The sequence below is a fragment of the Panicum virgatum genome, chromosome 5K, assembly GCF_016808335.1.
Source record: "Panicum virgatum strain AP13 chromosome 5K, P.virgatum_v5, whole genome shotgun sequence".
NCBI classification, from domain to species: Eukaryota; Viridiplantae; Streptophyta; class Magnoliopsida; order Poales; family Poaceae; genus Panicum; species Panicum virgatum.
The window spans coordinates 16,151,573-16,174,563 of NC_053140.1; the positions used below are offsets into that span (position 1 = coordinate 16,151,573).

At 44.9% G+C, this 22,991-nt stretch overlaps 1 protein-coding gene and 1 long non-coding RNA gene across 3 annotated transcripts; both read right to left on the bottom strand.

Moving 5' to 3' along the window:
- Nucleotides 1-438: 438 nt before the first annotated feature.
- Nucleotides 439-5,221, bottom strand: LOC120710565 (peroxidase 2-like). The gene is made up of 2 exons (XM_039996213.1): nt 4,915-5,221; nt 439-1,566 (listed from the first exon to the last, which is right to left on the bottom strand). Exons 1-2 carry the CDS (start codon nt 5,140-5,142, stop codon nt 748-750), a joined length of 1,047 nt encoding a protein of 348 aa, XP_039852147.1. The 5' UTR covers nt 5,143-5,221; the 3' UTR covers nt 439-747.
- Nucleotides 5,222-19,139: 13,918 nt separating this feature from the next.
- On the bottom strand, nt 19,140-22,645 carry LOC120706645. 2 transcript variants are annotated; one of them, XR_005688388.1, is made up of 5 exons: nt 22,450-22,645; nt 22,227-22,348; nt 21,346-21,554; nt 20,246-20,347; nt 19,140-19,979 (listed from the first exon to the last, which is right to left on the bottom strand). It is a non-coding gene; the product is annotated as an uncharacterized LOC120706645 (long non-coding RNA). The 2 variants fall into 2 exon arrangements; XR_005688387.1 differs by having other exon boundaries at nt 20,246-22,348.
- Nucleotides 22,646-22,991: the final 346 nt, after the last annotated feature.

The window sequence follows — 22,991 nt, forward strand, 5'->3', positions numbered from 1 at the left end:
ATTTCTTTCGCGAACCTCCACCGCACCATGTGGACGCATTGCAGGACTTGTTTCCGATGTTGAAGAACAAGAGCGAGAGCTCTCCCTCCATGGGATGGAGCTTTGATTGAGGGCTATGATTAAAACCGGTCGTTTAGGTCGTGCGAGATGTGAGTAGTTCATGTGGGAGTTTATCTTTCGGGTTGTGTTCAGCTGGCTTGCCGGCTTGTGTCCATTTGGAGTCCGTTCCATCTGGGTTGTAACCGAATATTGTACCAATTTCTTTTGTCTTAATACAATGATATGCTACGCGCGTATTCGAGAATAAAAAAAGCTTTTGTCATGTGTTGCACACGATAAAGGGCACACAACAAACAACGTAGGTAAAGAGCCCCTTTGCGAGATCTATAGTATTTGGCCAATTTGAAATGTTAACCACACACGTCGTAGTACGAATTATGATGACAATTTTATAGTCATTTCCATTTGTTTCAGACATTTCATACTAATAACATTGTAAGATATGTCAGAAATTTTATTTCCTTGAGACATGTATGCTATGTAACAGATTGGCAGACATGAAAAATGCATGCACAACAAAGTGTAGTACAAAACCAATGAGAATCAAAAGAATGGATGAACAACAAAAACCAAGCTTATGAAGGTGTCTGTGTTGAGTTGGCTGGGCACGCACGGCCTCTTCTTCTTCGACCTCTGATCTGATTCTGATCCATTGCTGCAGGGCACATACGGCGGCCTGCTGTTTAATTAGTACAGGCGGTGGTTGATGACGCTGCACTTCTTCCTGATCTCGCCCTTGCTCCCCGCCGGCATGGGCAGCTTGCTGAGCTTGACCAGCGAGTTGGCGAAGTCCTCGTCCCAGAGCGTGCCGTTCTCGGCGTACTCCTTGACGTGGCCGAACGCCTCCTTGTCCGTCAGCAGCGTCCAGTCGGAGTGGAAGGTGACGATCTTGCCGAGGTTGTTGTGGTAGTACGAGTTGTCGAGGAAGTCGGGGATCTTGTGCACCCGGCTGGCGAACCCCGGCGTGTACCTCGCCACGACGTCGTAGTTCTCGTCGCGGACGTTGTTGTCCACGGTCGGGTTCGAGCCCTGGGAGCACTTGTACTTGAGGAGCTCGCGGTAGGCCGGCTTGATCTGGTCGGCGGGCTCGGAGAGGCGGCCCGCGAAGGACGAGCAGTGGCCCTGCCCGATGGAGTGGGCACCGGAGAGGATGACGAGCTCCTCCACGGTGAAGTTCTTCCTGGCGAAGTTGGCGATGAGCTTCTGCACGTCGTCGGCCGAGTCCGGGAGCTCCGCCTGGGCCTCCTCGGCCTTGGAGACGAAGCCGTCGAGGCGGCCGGCGGGGACGTCGAAGTGGACGTGGCCGTTGCTGAGGATGCTGGACGCGTCGCGGGCGGCGTAGATGAGGAGGTCGGAGCAGGAGACCACGCCGGGGCACCTGTCCTCGACGGCGGCCTTGATCTCCTCCAGGAGGTCGAAGGCGGCCAGGCCGATGTTCACCGGCGCCTCCTTCTCCGGGTGAGGGTTGTCGTAGGACGCGTCCAAGAGGACAGACCCATCGCACCCCTGCATACAACAAGTAACAGAACATTAATTAACTTTCATGCTGTTCATCAGTTCAATTAATTATTGCCTTCCAGTATTTACTGGCTAGAACATACATAATTAAGCTAGGTTATTAGGTGAATTGAGAATTTTAAGAAATATGGTCCTATTAAGTCATAGTTTGTGATTTTGTTGATTGTGTGATAACATAATTAATAGTGTGAAGCGCATCTAGGCCGATAGATGCTAATGGTAAGTTTCGGTGATTAATGACAACCGTATACGACTAACATGTGTTTTGAAGGAAAAATCAATGATTAAATTAGTCTCATAAGAAATATGAAATGAGACCCCTCAATTCGAAACAATCATGCGTGCCAAGGACTAAATTTCAAGGTTTAAGGACCTTTCTAGTCTCATGTGTTATAAGGAGATGAAGGACACTTGATTTAGCTAGGTTTTATAGTGTCTAGTTCTTGACCATACTATTAAGAGGGGTTCGTGAGTTAGTAGCTTGACTAAAATTGAGTTGGCCTTAGAAATCTTACACACTCGCTCAAAAAACAGCCCAAGATAGTCAAAAGAAGTCGACACAACACTTGGAAGAAGAAACAATCGAAGTTACATTCAACTCCAAGTCAATTCAGCTAAAAATCAAGAAAAACTGCAGCACCGGTTTAACCGATGCCTTAGCATCGGTTTATCCGACACTTGGCGGAAGTTCCGACGCCCCTGTCGGTCTATCTTCTCTGGATACACTCTGGATACAAGGGGAAATCAAGTCAACAATCTCTATAGCACCGGTTGAACCGATGTTCCCAAGTAAAGCACCGGTGCATTAGATGTACTTTGTTCCAGAGAGTATGTTTGGTGGACCGCAACTCGTCCTCAGCACCGGTTGAATCGACGCTTAAGAATCAATCATCGGTGCATTGGATGTAATATGTTCCAGAAAGCTTGTTTGAGTTGATCAGTGAACCTCTTCAGCACCGGTTGAACTGATGTCCCTACGGAGCATGCACCGGTGCAATGACACAAGCCTGGATACTGTGTCAGAACCCCAACGGCTACTATTTGGACACAGAGAGACCGGTTGAACCAACGCCTTCAATTTGTCACCCGTCGGTTCTTCCGATGGTCACGATTTTTCTGCAGTGGACTTCCAACGGCTATGTGACCCTCTCCACTCTATATAAGGGCACCCACTGGCTCATTTGAACTGCCTTTAACGCATTGAATACCTGAGGCCACCCTTGAGAAAAAGAGAGAGTACTTTGAGCAAAAGTGTGAAGATCTAGTGCATTGATTGTGCTTGAACCTTGAAGAATTCAACCTTTACAAGTGTAGCAAGTGTACTTGAGCTAGGGCCAACTGAGTGTAGGTCAAGTGAAGGCTTAGGAGCTTGTTACTCTTGGTGTTTGACGGCACCTAGCCGGTCTCGGTGATCGGGAGGTTCTTGGTGAGCTCTTGGAGTTTGTGGGAGCCCCAAGACAAGAAGCTTGTACACGGTGTGAAGCTCGCCGTTTCGGAGATGGAGAAGAAGAATTCTTAGTGATCACTTGCTCTTTGGTGAAGCAAGAGAGAGATACCCTTGTGTGGGTGCTCCAACATGGATTAGGGGGGAGCGTCATCTCCTCGATACCACGGGAAAAAATCCGGTTGTCTCGTGTCTTTTGCATTTACATTCAAGCATTAAATTTCCTTTATTGTGATCTTGCTCTTCTTTACTTGTTTGTTTGACTAGGACAATGGCATGTTAGTTTGAACTCTTGACTAGAACTTGTTCTTGCTAAGTGTGGTTCTTCTTAGGAAAGATGATCATGTTAGTATGTTCTCCTACCTAAAGACCCTTTGCTAGTGTGCTCTAGTCATTAGGTTTCAAATTAGTAAATTGGGCAATACTAGTCTAGGCTAAGGACTCTCTAGAAATTTGAAAAAGTCACAATTCAACCCCTCTTCTTGGGCCTCGATCCTTTCATAGTGTTAATAAGTTTGTGAGATCATATTTGTAGGATTTCTAGGTGCCATATATGAAGTCCAAATTATATCGAAATCCAAGATGCCCAAATTGCTGTCAAAATATCCAAATCATTGTGAAAATCTAGACAAATTGGACAAGCGTCTACAGAAATCAGGCGCTGGCTAAACTAACCGCATGCAAAATGAGAGTGTTGGTGCAATAATGGTCGGTGCATTGCTGAGACAAGTATAGAAATCCCTTTAGCACCGAACTGATGGTGCTCATGGTGCTCTAAGAGGCATAAGTGCATTGGACTAGGTGTTGCCCAAAAAGCATGTAAGGGCATAGGAACAAGTTCTTCAGCAGCAGTTGAATTAACGTGAAGAAAAGAAGGCATCGGTGCATCAGTGTAGCTAGGTGTTGTTCAGAGAGCATGACAATTTGCGAGAGAGCAAGGCTTTAAGGACCGGTTAAACTGACACCCGCAACAGTCGCATCAACAGCAACATTCAAAGTCTGTCAGAAAGGTTTAGTGTGCCCGGTTAAACTGACGCAGATGACCGGTTTAACCGACACTTTGTACAATAAGAGCCCGACAGTATTCAACAGCTTGCCTCACCCAAGCCATTTGAGACTGCTGGAGTTCACAGAAGCTACACCCACACCAGAGAAGTTCTCTAAGTCATAAGAGTGCAAATCGATCACATCTTTCGTACTTATATTAGCACACCTTTAAGACTGTTTGTGCTACATTAGCTCTTAAATAAGTGAGAGAGCAAGGTGTTGCCGCCTTGTGAGCTGGTTCTAGAATGAACCGCACTTGTATCTTGGTGCGCCAGCCCCTTAGAGCTTTGGTGGCTCGCTAGTAAGTCTACGATCCTCCGACTTGTTATGGAGTGGGATCGAAGGCTTTGTGCGGGGGCCATGGAGACCCCATCCTTCATATGGAGAGGCTTCTTAGGCAAGCGCGATCAAGGTCATCGGGAACTTGGCGTGAGCTTTTGTGGCTTAAACTTGGTTATCGAGAAGCTATACTCTTAATTGAATGCTTCAACAACATGGACTAGGGGTGGCTTAATGCCTGCCGATACCACAGGATACATTCTTATGCTGCTTCTTCTCATTCCCTTTTTATGTTTCCGCATTTTATACTCATAACTTATGTGCCTTTACATTCTTAATCAAGCATCAAACAATAATTGGCTATAGGTTGCAAAACTATTTTGACAGTTGCATATCGAGATAGCATATTATAGTTTATATTTTGTGCAATTTAATTGAAGCTATATATTAAGGTTTTTAGTTGCCTAATTCACTCCTCCCTCTCTTAAGCTTCGAGTATCTAATCCCTTTCAAGAATGCATGGAACAGTATTAGCAGGTGAGATTGATGATTGCGTCTGTGCTTACCCTGACGAAGCAGTCATGGAAGAGCAGACGGATGAGCGCGGCGCCGGTACGGCGGTTGGCCTTGAGCGCCCTAATGACGTGCCACTTGACGACGTTCTCCAGGCCCTTGCATTTCTTGCCGTAGTACCCGACCTGCAGCTCGCCGGCCTCCACCGACGGCACGGCGGCGAGGAACACTGCCGCCTGGACGGCCACAAGGGCGCAGACCACAGCCGCCGAGAGCCTCATGTTTCCCAATAAGCTTGACCGGCTAGATGGGCCACTAGCTAGCTAGCCAATTGATGCTGATGAGCTCAGAGGCGCTGCGATGTGCTGCCCTGGGGCTGGGCCTGCAGGAGTTTATATAGCTGGTTTTGTCAAGTAGTTTAAACAGTTATGCTAACGATTAATTTGCACCGATAATGAGAGTACAGCGAGGGAACGTGGCCGCCTTGCGACTTGCTGAATTGGCCGCCTTGCGACTTTAATTTGCTGACCTGGTTAAACATGGTATTGTAGGCTGACACAGCTGCTGCAACTCCAATGACCACTTCCCCTCCTGACCTAGCTAGCTGACCATTTCTAATAAGGCTTTGTCAATATAATCCAATGCAGCACACAGATGATGATCTGTATGTGTGTGTGCGTGTATAACCACTAGCAGTTGAAGACTTCTTCTATAGTTTGTTGACCCTCACAGCCAACATATTTTAATAGTCATTTTGGTGTCACTTCTAGTTGCATTATAATTTATATGTATGTGTCACCTAGAAACTAACATTAACCTCATTTTCATATATATATGTTTTTCACAGTGATCAACCAAAGTAAATATATGACACAAATGGAAGTGGTGCAACATCTGTATAGTTTAAAAATGATATACCACTTGTACTCACGATCAAGAGGGACCCGTACTTATTTATCATTAGTTGTGCTAAAGTTGGTTGGTTGGTCTGATGGTGTGCTTTGCTCGAATATAATAGATTTCTGAGGTGTTGGTTCCGATTAAGCTATTGACCTAGCTTGGATATATTAGAAATTATTGCTTAAGTGCATGTTAAATTCAAAAGTCCACCTATTTCAGCCTCATATCATATTTTTACCATACTTACCGATACTAGTCGGTACTAAATGCGCCACCCAGAAAAAATAAACCCTGAGTAAATGCACATTCTCACAAGAATTCAAACCCATAACCTCCAGCCTCACATGTAGCTTTCTTGCCATACCACCTAGACATTACATGTGGTTGGGAGGGAGATGCTTTTCTTTTGAATAACCCGTGGAGTACCATTTAGTACCGGGCCAAGACACCGATTGGTACTAAATGTCATTTTTTAATATCGATCGGTGTCATTGGCCGGTACTAAATGACCGCAGCATTTTAGTACCGGGCTAAAACACCAACCGGTACAAAAAAGGTGACATTTAGTACCAGGTGAAGGTATGACCTGGTACCAAATGACTTCAGAGAGCGTCAAAATTTAGAACCAGTACTAAATGGCTCCCCGAGGCCATTTCTTAGTACCGGTCCTAAATGTGACCTGTACTACTAACACTCAGGGATGAATGGTGTTGGTGTTTCTTATGCTAAATAGAATATGGATTCCGCAACCGCACAGAATCACCGCTGTAGCACTTCACCTTGGAGTATTCCAGGGTATCGTAATTTTCCTCAGGGAAGCACTATGGAAAAGAGTATCGAAGAATCGAATGATAAACTATACTAAAGATATTGTTGATGCTCGCTAACGACTCATTTCAAGCATCATCTTGAGCCTAAAATCATGAGAATAAAGTCTCATACCTGCTGATGTTATCCAGAAAGAGCCAATTTCATGTTTCCTCTTAGAAACATTGCTATATCAGAATTCGAGCAGAAATGCAGGTAAAACAGGCTCCAAGCATCAAGATACAAACCCGACCATCAGAGCAAGCCATCAGCTCCTGCATGAGCGTGTGAAAGACGAGCGTCAACACTAGTGGTAGAAGTTTTTACTAACAAATTCCACAAAGTGTTGGTGTACATTTATGTGCAGGTTGCTTATGCATGGAAATAAGAGGAGAATGCAGTCCAAAAGCAAGGTGACACGTCATGGATCCGAGGCAATAACTTATCGACGAATCAGACGCGTTCACGAGGATCTACGGGCCCACCAAAGCACCAAAACTGACTTAAGACAAGCCCATACCCATATATATGACATGGGGGTCCACCTAGCAGTCTTCTGACCAAAGATCGAGGCAAACGGGGCCAGCCCACGGTCGGCCGACCTAGTGGTGGCAGCCCACGGGCCCCACCGCCTCTCAGATGACACGTGGCAATGTGTGGTTGGTCCCCAATGGTGGTTTGGCTCATTTTTCGGGCAAGAGGCTGGTGGCTCCCTCCTATAAATACAAGGGGAGGGGTGAGAATTAGACACACACCACACTCATCACATCACACCTTCTCTTGAGTTCTCACTTGAGTGAGAGTTGTCTTAGGGAGTTAGGAGTAGAGGTACTCAGGAGGGGGCACCGGTAACAGCGCTCTTCTCCAATTTGTACCTCTACACGAGAGTGAGGAGAAGTCGGGGGAAGTGCTGGGCTTGTCTGCGCTCTTCTCCGCTTGTACCTCGACAGATGCTTATTCGGTTGTAAGTGTTCGAGACTTTCTTTGTTTATTTAGAATTAGAGTCTAGATCATAAGTTATCATCTCTGCCTTATATTAGTTGATGTGTATACTTAGAGAGTAGCATTTGACTCTAAAGTTGGGCTCCGAATAGAAAAAGGATAACCCTGTACACCTCAAGAGTTAGTAGGGAAAGGCGTAGATGTGGTGTCTAGGTTGGACTATACCACTCAGTTGTTCGATAGTCCCATGGTTTTGTAGAGGTAGCCGGCAGGTGGTGACAGTCCTGTTGGAGCCCTAGTAATCCTCCACGTTCGGATATTGGATAGAGCACTATTACTGGAGCTATCGGCTTGTATAAGCCGGTCGAAACCGGTAGCTCGAAGTATAACAGCGATGTGATCTCTTCTTCTAGGCATAGATTCTAGATTTTAGAAGTCCTCTCTTTCCTATCCTCCTACACCAGTGTGTGTGTCCTTGGACTGTCTGAACCTGTAGATAGTGTACTCACGTTCCCAGTGGATACGATACCCTAGAATACTCTTGGGTGAAAGCTACAGCAATATCCGTGCGCTTGCGGATTTTATTCGTGACGTTACAAAGTACCAACAAGCTTTCTGGCACCGTTGCCGGGGAACGGCAGCTACATTATCTTCGGTCTCAGTCGTCCTCGTATCTTTTTTATTTTCTTTCCTTCTACCTTTACCCCCGCTACCCATGGAGCAGCTATCCTTTTCACATCTCTCTACCCCAAGGGGCGAGTTCTCTGAGCCATCACCATCTTCATCTAACCATGAACTCAACCCTGACTTTATAGCCATGGTTCGGAAGAGACCCTTCTCGGGAGAAATTCATGAAGATCCCAATGAGCATTTGCAAGAATTCGGGGAACTGTGTTCGGGTCTAGTAATCTTAGGCATGACACAGGAAGCCTTGCGGTAGAAATTGCTCCCCTTCTCTCTTATAGAGAGGGCGGAGCAATGGTACACCCGCATGATAGGAAATATAAACGGTGATTGGGAGGAGCTTCGAGATGACTTCTGTTACTTGTTCTCCCTCACCGAACTCATAGACTCCCTATCGACCGGCATCCTCGATTTTGAGCAATTAGAGAAGGAGTCCATAGGTGCAGCATAGGCTAGATTCTCACGCATTTTGGCATCTATCCCAGACATGTCTATACCCGATGAAGTGTCGTTGAATGTTTTCTACTCGGGTTTAGACATGGAAACTGCCCTAGAGCTTGACGTTGCCAGCGGAGGATGGTTTGCACACACAACTCCAAAAAGAAGGAAGAGACATCCTAGATAGTTTCCTAGAAACCTCTTTCTTCGCTACCGACCACACTGAACCCCGCCGGGAGGAATCCGTGTCGAGCCATGAGATTCTCTCAACACCCGAATCTGAGCCTTCATCTTCCACATCCCAATATTCGTTTGCTGAGCCCTCTCCCAAATCACAAACACTGAAGGAAGAAGAAATTCGACCTTCGGAGTTCTCTTCCCGATTCGAGGATGATCCTTTAGGAAACATCAGAAACACCTCAAATCTTAGGCATGAGAAATCTAAAGAATCGTTGTGTCCTTATGAGACACTCGATAAAATTTTCCGCCATACATCCGCAATGGATTGGTCAAAGGAGGCAAAGCGTGCTTCCGAAGCAATTCGGATTAGCCCAACCTCTGCAACCATGCCTTGTTTTATGAAGGGAAATGCCGTAGAAGCTCTTCATGACCCTTTTGCTGAGGTTTGCATCATACTCGAGTGCCTTTTGGACACTCTCATGGGTAACAAGCCTCTAACCCCAACCGACAAGTACTTTAAAAGTCCATCCGGACTGTACTTTGAATGCCGGGGGATTACAAGGGATGTGCCTATCACCATAGACAAAATCGAGGTGCATTTAGATTTTTGCATCTACGATATCCTTGATTTTGATCTTCTCCTAGGCCTCCCGCTAGAAAAACTTCTGGCATCTCATGGGAACCTAGATGAAAAGCTTAGGGAAACCGGCTCGGCCACTGCTACTCCTTGTTTAGAAAATCTTCTGGCCAAGCCTCTTCCTGAGTAAAACCCGCTCAAGGAGATGATGCATACATCTCCGTTCATATCATCCGAGCCCGTTCTCTTAGGAGTTCTAGAATCCTCTGAAGAATACGACTCGGAAGATAGCCTTCACTCTCATAAAGATGAACGATCATCATCATCCTTGACTGAGTTTGAGGCTCTTCCCGATGGCCCAGAATTTGTTGTTCTCAACCTTGATCGAGATACAACTATGATCTTTCATGATGAATCTCTTGAGATGGAGAATCAATGGGCCATGGAATTTTATGAGGCGCCGACTCTGGAGTCCGAAGAAAAGGATTCCACAAATGAGCATGGGAGTTTCACTTTGAAATACCATGTAAACCATGCTCATTCAATGCAACTCCAGATTCAGGCATGCTTAGTGCACCGTGCACACACGAGGACAACAACCACCTTATGGTCCTCTTCTGCAAAATCTTCAAAAGGTTGGTTGTAGATGTATATGTTTATCGTAAACATTGCAGATTTTGTGGGTGCACCATGGCACTAACCTTGTAGCCAGCTTCAACAATTAGTGGTGAAACAATGACCCATCACCAATGATGGCTGCAAGAGTTATCATGGTCGAGCTTATGACCAGAAACAAAGCACTGCCGGGAGATAGCCCTAACTATCATTTATTTACTTATTTATTTCCCTTTCAATAAAAAGCAAGAGCATGTTTTTAGACATAGTTTTCCTTCAGGTATTTTTGGTCGCTAACCTTTCCAGGGGAAGATCAAAAAGAACAACGGACAGACAACACCTATGAACATGAGAGCTACACTGACTACAACATCTCGATATGCCTTGATGAAGGAACAACTACAGAAGGAGACTTGAACTCCATACACTTGAATTTTTGCAAACTCCTAGTCTGGGGGAGGTATGTGAGTAACCCAAAGTAAGTTCTTTTCCTCAATTCATATCTTGTCTTGGAATTGGTGTATGTCCTCGCATCTTTCTCTATAAAAAAAAGAAAAAATGAGAGGAATTGTCATGGTGACAACATTGAGTCTTCATTAACAAAATACCATGGTAAGTACTTGTTGACGGTCATTAATGACCAATTTTGACCGTCAACTCCTGCACAAAAAGGTACCATAAAGTGGAATAAATGCTAGCATAGGGTTTATTTATTAACAAATTCCACATATGGTGCTTGAGAATGTGTGCAGGTGGTTTTGAACTAATTTCGCAGGTTTCAAGTACACTTTGGCCCAACATAAATTGCAGAAATTATCAGAGCACCGATTCAGGCTCAAATAGACCAAGTGTAGCCCAAGAACCTAGTTCAGACCACTCAAGACAGGCCAAACCCAACTGCGTTAAGACAAGGAGGCCCAGGACAGCCTGCTGGACGAAGCTGGGGGCGGTTGGCCCACCTGGCAGGCCGACCGACCTACTGGTCGGCCGACCAGGCCCATGGGCCCCACCGCCTCAGCTTCGACATGTGGCGCCTCCCTGTTGGTTGCTTGAGTTGGTTCCAGGTGCTTCAGCCCGTGGCTCCCTCCTATAAATACAAAGGGAGGGGGTAGAGGAATGGACACACACACATCACACCCTCTCAACTCACCTTTCTCCCTTGGAGCTTGAGGCCTTCATCCTAGATGCTTAGGTAGACTAGGAGGTGTAGAAGATGAGGAGGAGAGTGAGGAGGAGTCGGGGGAAGTGCCGGGTCTGTCGGCACTCTTCTCCGCTTGTACCTCGACGGATGCTTATTCGGTTGTAAGTGTTCGAGACTTTCTTTGTTTGTTTATTTGGAATTAGAGTTTAGATCGCAAGTTATCATCTCTGACTTATATTAGTTGACGTGTATGCTAGAGAGTAGCATTTGATCTTAGCTTAAGACCCCGGATAGAAAAGGGTAGTCTTGGCCAGGGCTAAAGTTAGTAGGGAAAGGCGTAGACGTGGTGTCTAGGCTGGACTATACCACTCAGTTGTCTGATAGTCCCACGGTTTGTAGAGGTATTCGGCAGGTGGTGACAGCCCTGTTCGAGCCTTTTAGTAATCCTCCACGTTTGGATATCAGATAGAGCACATATTGGAACTACCGGTTTGCATAAGTCGGTCGATAACTTTAACTTGAAGTATAACGGCGACGTGATCTCTTCTTCTAGGCATAGATTCTAGATATAGAAAGTCCTCTCTTCTGTCTTCTCCACACCGGCGCATGTGTCCTTGGATGAGCCTAAACCTGTAGATAGCGTACTCACGTTTCTCAGTGGATACGATACCCTGGAATACTCTTGGGTGAAAACTACAGTGGTACCCGTGCACTTGCGGATTTTATTCGTGATGTTGCAAAATACCAACAAGTTTTCTGGCGCCGTTGCCGAGGAACGGTAGCTACATTATCTACGGACTCAGTCGTCCTCGTATCTTTTTTTTCTTTTTCCTTGATTCTACCTCAAGCCCCGCTACCCATGGAGCAGCTATCCCTTTTACAGCTCTCTTCACCCAAGAGCGAGTTCTACGAGCCAGCACCCTCTACTGACCCAATTCTTTCTACTAGCTATGAACTCGACTCAGGCTACATAGCCTTTGTTCAGGAAAATTCCTTTTCAGGAAGGGACTGTGAAAATCTCTACCATCATCTGCGCGAGTTCGAGCATGTATGTTTCCTTTTTCCCATTTGGGAGAAGCGAAGCAATGGTACATTTGTGTCGTAGGCGGTGTGAATGGAAGTTGGATTAAACTTCGGGACAGATTTTGTTCTGCATTCTTTCCGCTTTCACGAATATGCGTCTTACGAACGGAAATTTTAACTTTCCGTCAGAATTATAAGGAATCAATCGGAGTAGCTTGGGCTAGATTTACCTTATTGGTAAAATTAGAACCAGACTTGTCATTACCCGAGCATTTATTGCTCCAGCATTTTTATGCTGGTCTTGACAAGGAATCTGCACACCATCTCGATCTTACCTCTGGAGGATCTTTCACTCATCTTACCCCAACCGAAAGTAGGGAAGTCCTCGACAAAATCTTGGATAGAACCTCTTTCGTTTGTATCCACGAGCCAGTCCCCACAGAGCCCGAGATGCGTCAAGCGGAGCCTTCAAAAATCGAATCGGAATCCCCTGAAAGCCAATTAGTAGATTCGATCTATGAGATGCGTCAAGTTTGACTGATGAACCTTAGAGTTAATACTTGTATAGATGTTGGTTGCATATATGGACTAACCCCTGCAGAAAAATCAAATCGAATTGGGTGAGTCAGTGAGCTGAATTCAAAGAGGAAGGTAAGTAGAGGTTTTGGATTAATATTGCACGGCATACTCATGCCTATGTAATCTTGATTCAGCCTTGCTTGAGCAAGTATCATGGTGAGATTAAAATTTAGTTTCAATAAATTTCATGAGCTCCCTGGTTCTTAAAACCGATAGAGCTATTAGTTTGTTTCCACCTTTTTGTTTCTGAATAAGCACCAGGTACAAAAACAAGTGTGGGGGAGATCTCTCGGAACTTTCAAGCATATACACTCGAGATCTCCCACAACACGTGCACAACACCGAATGAACCAAGGCGAATTGGTGCTAGCAAGCTTTGGCCAACCGGTCCTACCACCATTTGTTCTTCATCGCGACGGTTTGCGCACTCTAACCCTCACTCTCCCTAACCTATGAGTTTAAATGGAAGTCCTTGCTAAATCAATAAAATTAAACTCAAGGTATCCTCTGGTTCTTGTGCTTCTCTATGATTGACTTGCATACTTTTTATTCTTCGCTAAACCTGAGCTTGTGAATCATATCTTAGGGAACCCATAATTGTTAAATTGTTGACTAGTGTGATATGGTTTGATGAAAGAATCCTGACTTTCTCTGCTTTTATGTTTGGGAAACTTTTATCAAAAAGAAAACCTCCATAGCTTTACAACTCCACGTGTTTGTCCTACCAAAGCCATATGTTGATCTTCATGATACAAATCTTTACACATATATGCCTTGTTGTTGCATTGAGCCTCTTCAAACTTTGTGACCCTAGTGAGATGTCTTTCATACTTATTTGATCAAGATCATGTGCACTCCACCAGCTAAACTTCTACACTGGAAGTCAGTTATGCCATTCCATCCATCCACAAAATAAAACTCCATGTTTAATGATCTCTCTCTAGTATCTTTCAAATGAGACATGGACTATCAAAAAAAAAGATGGCATGCTCAAGAAGCCTGACCCAAAAAAAAGAAAAAAATGGACGCATCAATGTCCATGAAAAAAGAAGAAGAAAAGAAAGACAAGAAAAAGATATATATATATATATATATATATATATATATATATATATATATAGCTATGTCCTCATGTTATCCAAATAAAGGAGAGAGATTCATAAAAGGAGTATTTCATTCCATCATCCACCTTCTACATATGTGCACGATCTTGATCAACTTGTGTGATTTGACATCTCCATGGATCCTTTGTTTGATTTTGCGATATATGTGACACAAGTGCATGCTTCCATTTTCCTACCATGAGCTCCAAATAAGCCATCTTTAGAAGTACAGTGAAAAGAAGCAATGCATTTTTGAGGATATATACACAGTGAGCGACATAAGAGACCCTATGGAGAAGTAAAGCTATGGTTGGTCTTTGTAAAAATATTTCCAAAACCCCAGTCATATAGCAGGAAAGTGGAGGAGACTGAAGTCAACACCGTTTCGCTCTTTAACTTCCCAAACAATTCATGGTAGACACATCAAAATCCACAGGTAAAGGTGAAGTTTAGAATAATCTGTATGCAGGTGTCATATCATATGAAGTCGGGTCTGCCTTAGTTCTTGCCTTTACTCGAGGACGAGGAAAGAACTAAGTATGGGGGATCTTGTTGACGCTCGCTAACGACTCATTTTAGGCATCATCTTGAGCCTAAAATTATGAGAATAAAGTCTCATACCTGTTGATGTTATCCAAAAAGAGCCAATTCCATGTTTCCTCTTAGAAACATTGCTATATCAGAATTCGGGCAGAAATGCAGGTAAAACAGGCTCCAAGCGTCAAGATACAAACCCGACCATCAGAGCAAGTCATTAGCTCCTGCATGAGCCTATGAAAGACGAGCGTCAACACTAGTGGTAGGAGTTATTACTAATAAATTCCACAAAGTGTTGGTGTACATTTATGTGCAGGTTGCTTATGCTTGGAAATAAGAGGAGAATACAGCCCAAAAGCAAGGTGACACGTCATGGATCTGAGGCAACAACTTCTCGACAAATCAGACGCATTCACGAGGATCTACGGGCCCACCAGAGCACCAAAATTGACTCAAGACAAGCCCATACCCATATATATGACATGGGGGCCCACTTAGCAGTCTTCTGACCAAAGACCGAGGCAAACGGGGCCAGCCCACGGTTGGCCGACCTCCCCGGTCGGCCGACCTAGTGGTGGCAGCCCACGGGCCCCACCGCCTCTCAGATGACACATGGCGAGGTGTGGTTGGTCCCCAATGACGGTTTGCCTCATTTCCCGGGCAAGAGGCAGGTGGCTCCCTCCTATAAATACAAAGGGAGGGGGTGCGAATTAGACACACCACACTCATCACATCACACCTTCTCTTGAGTTCTCACTTGAGTGAGAGTTGTCTTAGGGAGTTAGGAGTAGAGGTACTCAGGACGGGCACCGGCAATGGCGCTCTTCTCCAATTTGTACCTCTACACGAGAGTGAGGAGGAGTCGGAGGGAGTGCTGGGCTTGTCGGCGCTCTTCTCTGCTTGTACCTCGACGGATGCTTATTCGGTTGTAAGTGTTCGAGACTTTCTTTATTTATTTAGAATTAGAGTCTAGATCATAAGTTATCATCTCTGTCTTATATTAGTTTATGTGTATGCTTAGAGAGTAGCATTTGACTTTAGAGTTGGGCTCTGGAAAGAAAAGGATAACCCTGTACGCCTCTAGAGTTAGTAGGGAAAGGCGTAGACGTGGTTTCTAGGCTAGACTATACCACTCAGTTGTTCGATAGTCCCACGGTTTGTAGAGGTAGCCGGCAGGTGGTGACAGCTCTGTTCGAGCCCTAGTAATCCTCCACGTTCGGATATTGGATAGAGCACTATTACTGGAGCTATCAGCTTGTATAAGCCGGTCGAAACTGGTGGCTCGAAGTATAATGGCGACGTGATCTCTTCTTCTAGGCACAGATTCTGGAACTTAGAAGTCCTCTCTTTTCAATCCTCCTACACCAGTGTGTGTTCTTGGACTGTCTGAACCCGTAGATAGTGTACTCACGTTCCCAGTGAATACGATACCCTGGAATACTCTTGGGTGAAAGCTACAGTGGTATCCGTACACTTGCGGATTTTATTTGTGACGTTACAAAGTACCAACATATATCAACTGACTAAATTAGTGGGGGTAAGTCTGATAGATAAGATAACATAATGGCCAACAATGACCGTCTAACACAGGAGACTCTAATCCTTAGAGAGATAAGCAGTTGGGAGGACAACGAGCGAGAAAGACTCCTAAAACACTTCTAAACTATCGAGCTAGCCTCTCTAGACTGGGGTGAGAAGGGAGTCCAACGGCAGTCGGCACTACTGCTATGAAAGCACCCGAATGTGGTGGAATACAAGGGACGGACAGGGCTGTCACCACCTGCCGCCTACCACAGCTGTTCCGTGGGGTGGAACACACTTTCTAGCTAACACTGAGCTCAGACACCACGTCCGTACTCGGTGTTAGGATTTCTCTTGTCGCTTACAAGAGAAATCCCCCTCAACCTAGGGGCCTAACTTGAGTTCTCTAGTCCAAGCGAAAAAACAAGGTAAGATCCCGATAAACAAGAAAGATACAAAGCCTAAGCTAAAGGAATTACTTCCGCACACAAGTAAGATAATAACTTGAAAAAATAAATAAATGCGGAAAGTAAAGCTGACTCGAAAAGATAAAGAAGATAACTATATTGATAAATGTCAAAAGAATAGATACAAGAGCTTATACTGACTTCCGATGACGACTCCGGAATTCTGAAACAAGCTTGACTCGACTCTAACTCCGAGACTACCTAACCTACTCTAGAAACTAAAAGTGAGAGAAGAGAACTCCTTTTGGTGTGTGTTGAGAGTGAGGGTACAGTATTGCTCTCTATTTATAGTGCTTAAGGTCGGTACGAGGTGGGCGTGTGTGTTGTAAGCAACTAGGATGGTTGATGTAACTTCCACGCGAAGTTGGGCATGAGCCGCTGCAAAATGGGGTCGGTCGGCCTCCCTAGGCCGGCCGGCCTAGAAATGTGGCCACCGCCTTCTCATGGACGCTCCTGATCTCCTCCTGATGTCGGTGTAGGTTGCTTGGCTTCAACGCTGAAATTTGTAGGCCGGACGGCCTTTTTCTAGGCCGTCTGGCCTGGAGTTGGCACGTCTCGGCCCTCCGTTTCACTGGCTTGCTTATCAACGGGTGTACATTTTTGCTCTGCTGGTTTGGGTTTTGAAACTGCATTTGGACACTGAAAGTGGACCCAACCTTCCATTGCTCAAGTCTTTGGGTCTTTGTTTGTGAATTTTGGACGGAACCAAATTGGAGTGGCTTGGATTTTTGCTCATGATCACTCTGGCAAAGTTTCGTGGCATGGTATGTTGAGGTGCCAGGCCGGCCGGCCTAGGTGAGGCCGGTCGGCCTGGGTTTTTTTCGATTTTGGCTCATTTTTGGTACATTAGCATTCAAAACTTGTTGCGCTTATTAGAAAGAAGTAGAATATGTATGGAATATGATGTAAAGCTCATGTTATTTCCGAGAAGTTGCTGGTCAAAATGGGAAATAATGGCTGTCAACAAATGGCTAGTTTTCTGATAACATATGTGTAGTGTAAAACTGATATACCACTTGTGCTCACGATAGTAAATAGTTACTAAGGACCTAGCTTGGATAAATATTAGAAATTACTGCTTAACTGATATACCTCATATCATATTTTTACCATACTTCTCCTCTGCCGCCGCCCTCTACGGCTCTACCCACCTATAGGACGAGATAGACTTTGTTGAGGATGACAACTTCAACGTATACAGATATAATATCACGTTGATATTCTAGGCTAGTGTGCCCCGGTCAGCTGCATGTGAAGACGGAGTCCCGTTCGGCTGAAAAGTCAATATATCTATGATTTCTCTTTCAAATTAAACCAACAGGTCTTTTCTGTACGGAAGTTAACAGATATAATATCAACATTGGCTGAATTCACTATAGAGTAAATTGATATATATATAAAACAGGACTAATCCCTACCCTGATATGGAATACTTAATCCATACCCGAGCCACACTCGAGCGCGAGCCGAGCGCCCCTCCGCGCGCCCCTCTCGGCCGGCCGCCTCTGTTTTTTTTTTCTTTTACACATGAGCTTGCAGCCGGTTTCCTCCCATCTAGCGCGCATGTATCGCGAGCAGTTGAGGAGCTGCGCCGGCAGTGACTTTGCGATCTCGTTTTCCTTGCCGGTGTCTGCAATCCGCTCGTGTGGAGTCTGCGATCTCGTTTTCTGATTCGCTCGAGACCTCGCGAGGCCATCCCCGATCCGGTGATCCCCATAGAGGCCGCTGGCGAGGCCGTCCCTGGAGTATGCACGCACGTATCGCTGGTGGAAATTGTTCGCCGGAGTCTGCCGCCGCACCACCCTCCCGCACCGCACGACGATTCGCGAGGCCATCCCTGATCCCTGTCAAGGCCGCTAGCGAGAACTTGCCTGGAGCCTGCGATCTTGTCGAAGCCGGGCCGCTCGAGACCTCGCGATCGCGAGGCCGTCCCTGGATTCCGTTACCGAACAACCCGACGACGTGCTAGCGGTAAAACATCAGGTTGCCTGATGCATGGAGCTACAATTAATGCGCACGTATCCTTCTCATTGCTTCATTGTTTCTAATATAATCGCTGGTGGAAAATTGAAAGAGACGTCCAGCCCGGTCGAGTACCATCAAGGTTTGGTCTTCTGTCTTCATGTCCCTCGCCGGAGTCTGCTGTCACTCGCCGGAGACCTGCAACGCCTGCCCCCGGAGACAGGGAAGCCGCACTATGAACGAGGCCGGTGGCAGTAGTAAAGTGCTATGAATTATATTCTGTATGCCAACTTGTAGCATGGGATTACGAGGCCGGTGGCAGTAGTAAAGTGCTATGAATTATATTCTGTATGCCAACTTGTAGCATGGGATTGGAATAAACGACGAATCAACCAGAATTAGCTGTGTATGTCGATGGTGGAGGGTTGTTGTTGGATGCTATGAATTGGCTTGACCTCTTCACTGAATTAAATTTGTAGTTTGTGTTTGGAAAATTGATGAAAAACTCCACTGTTTGAATTGGCTGTCATTCGAGAATAGTAATTACCAAGTGACCTGAGTGCCAGTATCGAGTAAATTGTGATGAGAAACTAGGAGCATGCTACTCATTACAAAATATGGTTTACTCACTAAATCCAGGATTAAGAACAAAAATTCAGGTATGGTTTGAATTGGTTGCTGAATTTGGTGGAGCATCACATAGAGCTGAACCTGACAACCACGATGTCACCTTGACCGGTATGGTTAAGCATACATCAGGACATGGAATTATTAATTTATAGTGGCAAAATGATAAAACATGGGGAACCATAAAACATACTCGAGATTTTATTGATTACTCATGGAAATGTTACAATCAAGAGCAATCAGCTGCTTTTTTTTAGCACAATCAGCTGCTTAGTACAGGCAGGATAACAGCCTCACCACACAGCACTGTGGTTCAGACACTTCGCCATTTGTGCAAGATCATCAGCTACTGAATTCCTATCTCTTTACATGATTCAACTCAAAACCTGGCAATCTACTAGTCGCATGAGAAGCCTCCTGAATGATGGAGAGACATACAGGCTTCAAGACCTTCACCTCCTTCAAATATTGGACGGCAACCGTGCAGTCTGGTTCCATAACTGGCTCCTGGAACCATTCAGCAGCCAGGCCAATGCCCTCTTTACATGCCAAAGCTTCCATCTCCTCGGCATTCGAAACGTCGAACATTGTTTGCCATGCTGTTAGCTTGACACTGACCAGAAGGTCACGGATGACAATTCCGATTTCTGCTTCCCCAGATGCCTCTGAAATTGAACCGTCAACATTAATTTTGAGCCATAGAGCTTACAATTCCACGATCATGGTTGGCATTGCCAGATAGTTATCTAGTCCATGAGATGAATGATACAAAACAGAGTACACTTTTTTTGCACATATCTGAACATGTGCATATCTTGGATGAAAAAAACATCACATATCCCTCCGCCAACAAGTCGATGACAAGGTAGCTCCCTCCCTCACTCAAAAGGATCAGGAATTTACTACCTTCCTCCCTCAATCGACAACTCGATGCACAAATCAAATTCCAAGGCTTAACTTTCATGTAGGAGTCCAGGTTGCAGGATCGAGGGAGAGGGGAAACAGCCTATGGCATCTGAAATGAGCATTCCAGATATCAGCATGACAGCAGAGATAATTCACTTAAACTAATCCCATGCTATGCATTCTGTCAATAATTGCCTAAGATTGAGTCAGTTTTGAGCAATCATATTTCTGAAAATGAGCACTGATTATACTGTAAAAGTAAATTAAGCTGAAACATCATTTGGTAGCATCGAAGACTGTTAAATATTGCTTATGGTGCCTACTTTTATTACATTCATGAGGATATATAAAAGCAAGGGAGATGACAGGTAACACCTCAGCACCGGAGGCATCAGTGAGGCATTCATTCAGGTTATGGAAGATGATGCCCAGTGTGAGCTGATCATTGGCATACCGGCTGGTGGTACATTCGAATGTCTGTGACATGAAAAGAAAATGGCAATACTGTCAATGAAAAGATAGTTCAATGGTGCTAAGGCTGAAATACAAAGTTACTTCGACCAGAACTCCTTTAAGAGTCTATATGGTGAAATTGCAACTACTAAAAAGCATTCTTTAATTCAGGTGGTAAATAATACTCAACCCAACCATAGACACCAAAAAATTCACATGATACATTATGCAATGGTACCCACGGCCAACAAAGGTAGTCTGTGAACAAAAAGAGATGTGAACATATATTGAAAATTGTGGATATGGTACATGGTGGCAACATATATTGAAAAAATTCACATGATACATTATGCAATGGTACATGGTGGCAACATATATTGAAAATTGTGGAAATGCTAATCAGTATATATGTACATAATACATATTCACAGAAAAATCAGATTTCAGGCGCCAAGTTGCAGTATTTTTGTTAACTAAAAAATGATCTATGATTACCAAACATGAAAGCAATTATCAATTAATCCTACACATTATCTACTATATCTAAAATCGAAATAATATTTTGCGAAAATAAACGCCCCTAACATCGAAGTTTTAGCTAGTGCGAAAGCTGTTTATGATAGAGAACTAAAAGGACACAATCTCAACCCATAATGCAGCAAGAATCAAACATCTGTTTCCATCACCACAACATGAAAAACAAGGTATCAGACAGCTCAACTATGGCACACATCAACAAAAAAAATAATGCATTTTCATGTTAGAATCCATCACATCTTGCTTTTATCTTATGCTGGTGCCCCATCTCCCAGCAGCGCCATGGAATTGATCGAGAATATAACACTAAGCTAAGCAACAATAAAACAAAGTCACATAACACCTAATTTAGCTCAACCATGTACGCGTGCATACTGACTACTGAGTGCATCCGCTATAAATAAATAAGCAGTATCAATCCTGCAGCACACAAGCACATTCAGACAATGCTAGCAGAGCAACAAACAAAAAGCACAGAGAAGTACAATGGAACGATGAAGCAGTAGAGCACAAATCTGGCTGAAATCGTGAGGACGCAAAGAAATCATGTAGCTAGCAGTGACTCCAGGGCTCCATGTGTTGGCAAAGCACACACCCGCAACATAACTGCAGCAGTGCACAAGGACATCTAGTAGGCGCTCATCGCCGGCGACCCAACTGTCCAGCTCATCAGTAACTACAAGAAGGTCTTGAGCTGGAAAAAAGGAGAAATTTTTCACAAGTGCAATTGAAGGGAGATCAAATCGATCCAATGAAGATAAACAAAATCCTCCTGCGACATAGAGATGTCACTACAAATTTCAACCTTTAAAAAGGAGGAAATAAAGAGAATCATGAATCGCATAAAAGCATCAGGATCCTTCCTCTAACATTGACAATGACAATATCTGGTCTGGGTGATGAGCACGAAATCAACTAGCTAACGGTCTTTTTACGAGTGTTGATCAACTTTTCATATATCTGCCTGAAAGATCTTTGGCAAAATCTTTGAGTATTTTCTAAACTTGTGTTCTTTACTGGTTTCCTCGTGGAGGCCACTAGTTCATCCAGATTCACTGAAGAACCACCTAACAAGTAGAGAAGATCTCTGAAGCTCTCTACTGCCTAATTGCATTCTAACTGTTCTAAACCTCAAGAAACAACGAAGAGGGGTAGAAGAGGGCATGATAGCATGTCAACAATAGTGCAAATGATAGTTTCAGATAGTGTCTACCATTTTTCCCAAAGCTATAACATCAATTCAGGCTACAGAGCTATGGTAGGATGAAGGAGCTAGCATCACAATTAGGTAGAAGAAATTATTCGAGAAGTTGAAAAGAAAATCAGGAACCGATCGATGCCTGGCCAGCTCTGCCCCCGCACGAACCTTATCCCTGCGTGCCCCTTGAAGCCTCGGGAGCTCTTCCTCCAAGCCACACAGAGAGGTTGCTTTGCGTTGCCTTCCCTTCGCTCCTTCTGCAGCATGGGTAGATGGCGATGCAGTGCCTCCTGGGCGTCAAGGAGAGGATCATGAATACGAACGTGATGACGGCGGCAACCAGCAAAAGATGACAAAATGGAAGGGGATCTTAAGCCGGCGGGGGATTCACCTGATATCGGAAGGCAGGCCGGAGGAGGATCGACGACGATGGGAGGACAGATCGATCTCGACTCTTGCGGAACGGTGGCGTCATCTTCAATCCAGGGGCAGGGCACACAGGGGAACGAGAAGAACGGCGGACGGATCGCGAAGTTGGGGCGGGAGGAACAGCGACCGGTGCGGGGTGTGCGGAGGTGGTTGGGGTGGGGGTGGGGGTGGGGAACGTGGGAGAAAACCGGGAGGCAGAAAAACCACTGCGGCCGAGCCAGGCCCGACGCGACGGGGAGGCTGACCGGGTCGGGTATGGAATAGTTTATTCCATACCCAAGGTACTAAATAGACCTACTATATATATATTTATTGTCTATTCTACACACAGGGTGTTGAATAGTATTCAACGCGCCGGAGTAAAATTCTCATGATATTAACTGCTGCAATAGAAGAACTTGCTACAATAAATATAGAATAATATGTCACGTCATAATTTTCTGCCCACTTTCAATGCACATTAATTACACATTCTCTTCTCCCCTTATTTCTCTCACATACTTG

What these genes read in the sequence shown, in the direction of transcription:
- LOC120710565 (XM_039996213.1), bottom strand. Translation starts at nt 5,142, where the DNA reads ATGAGGCTCTCGGCGGCTGTGGTCTGCGCCCTTGTGGCCGTCCAGGCG. An exon ending in TCCATGACTGCTTCGTCAGG is followed by an intron (nt 1,567 to 4,914) that starts GTAAGCACAGAC and finishes TGTTGTATGCAG; the next exon opens with GGGTGCGATGGGTCTGTCCT.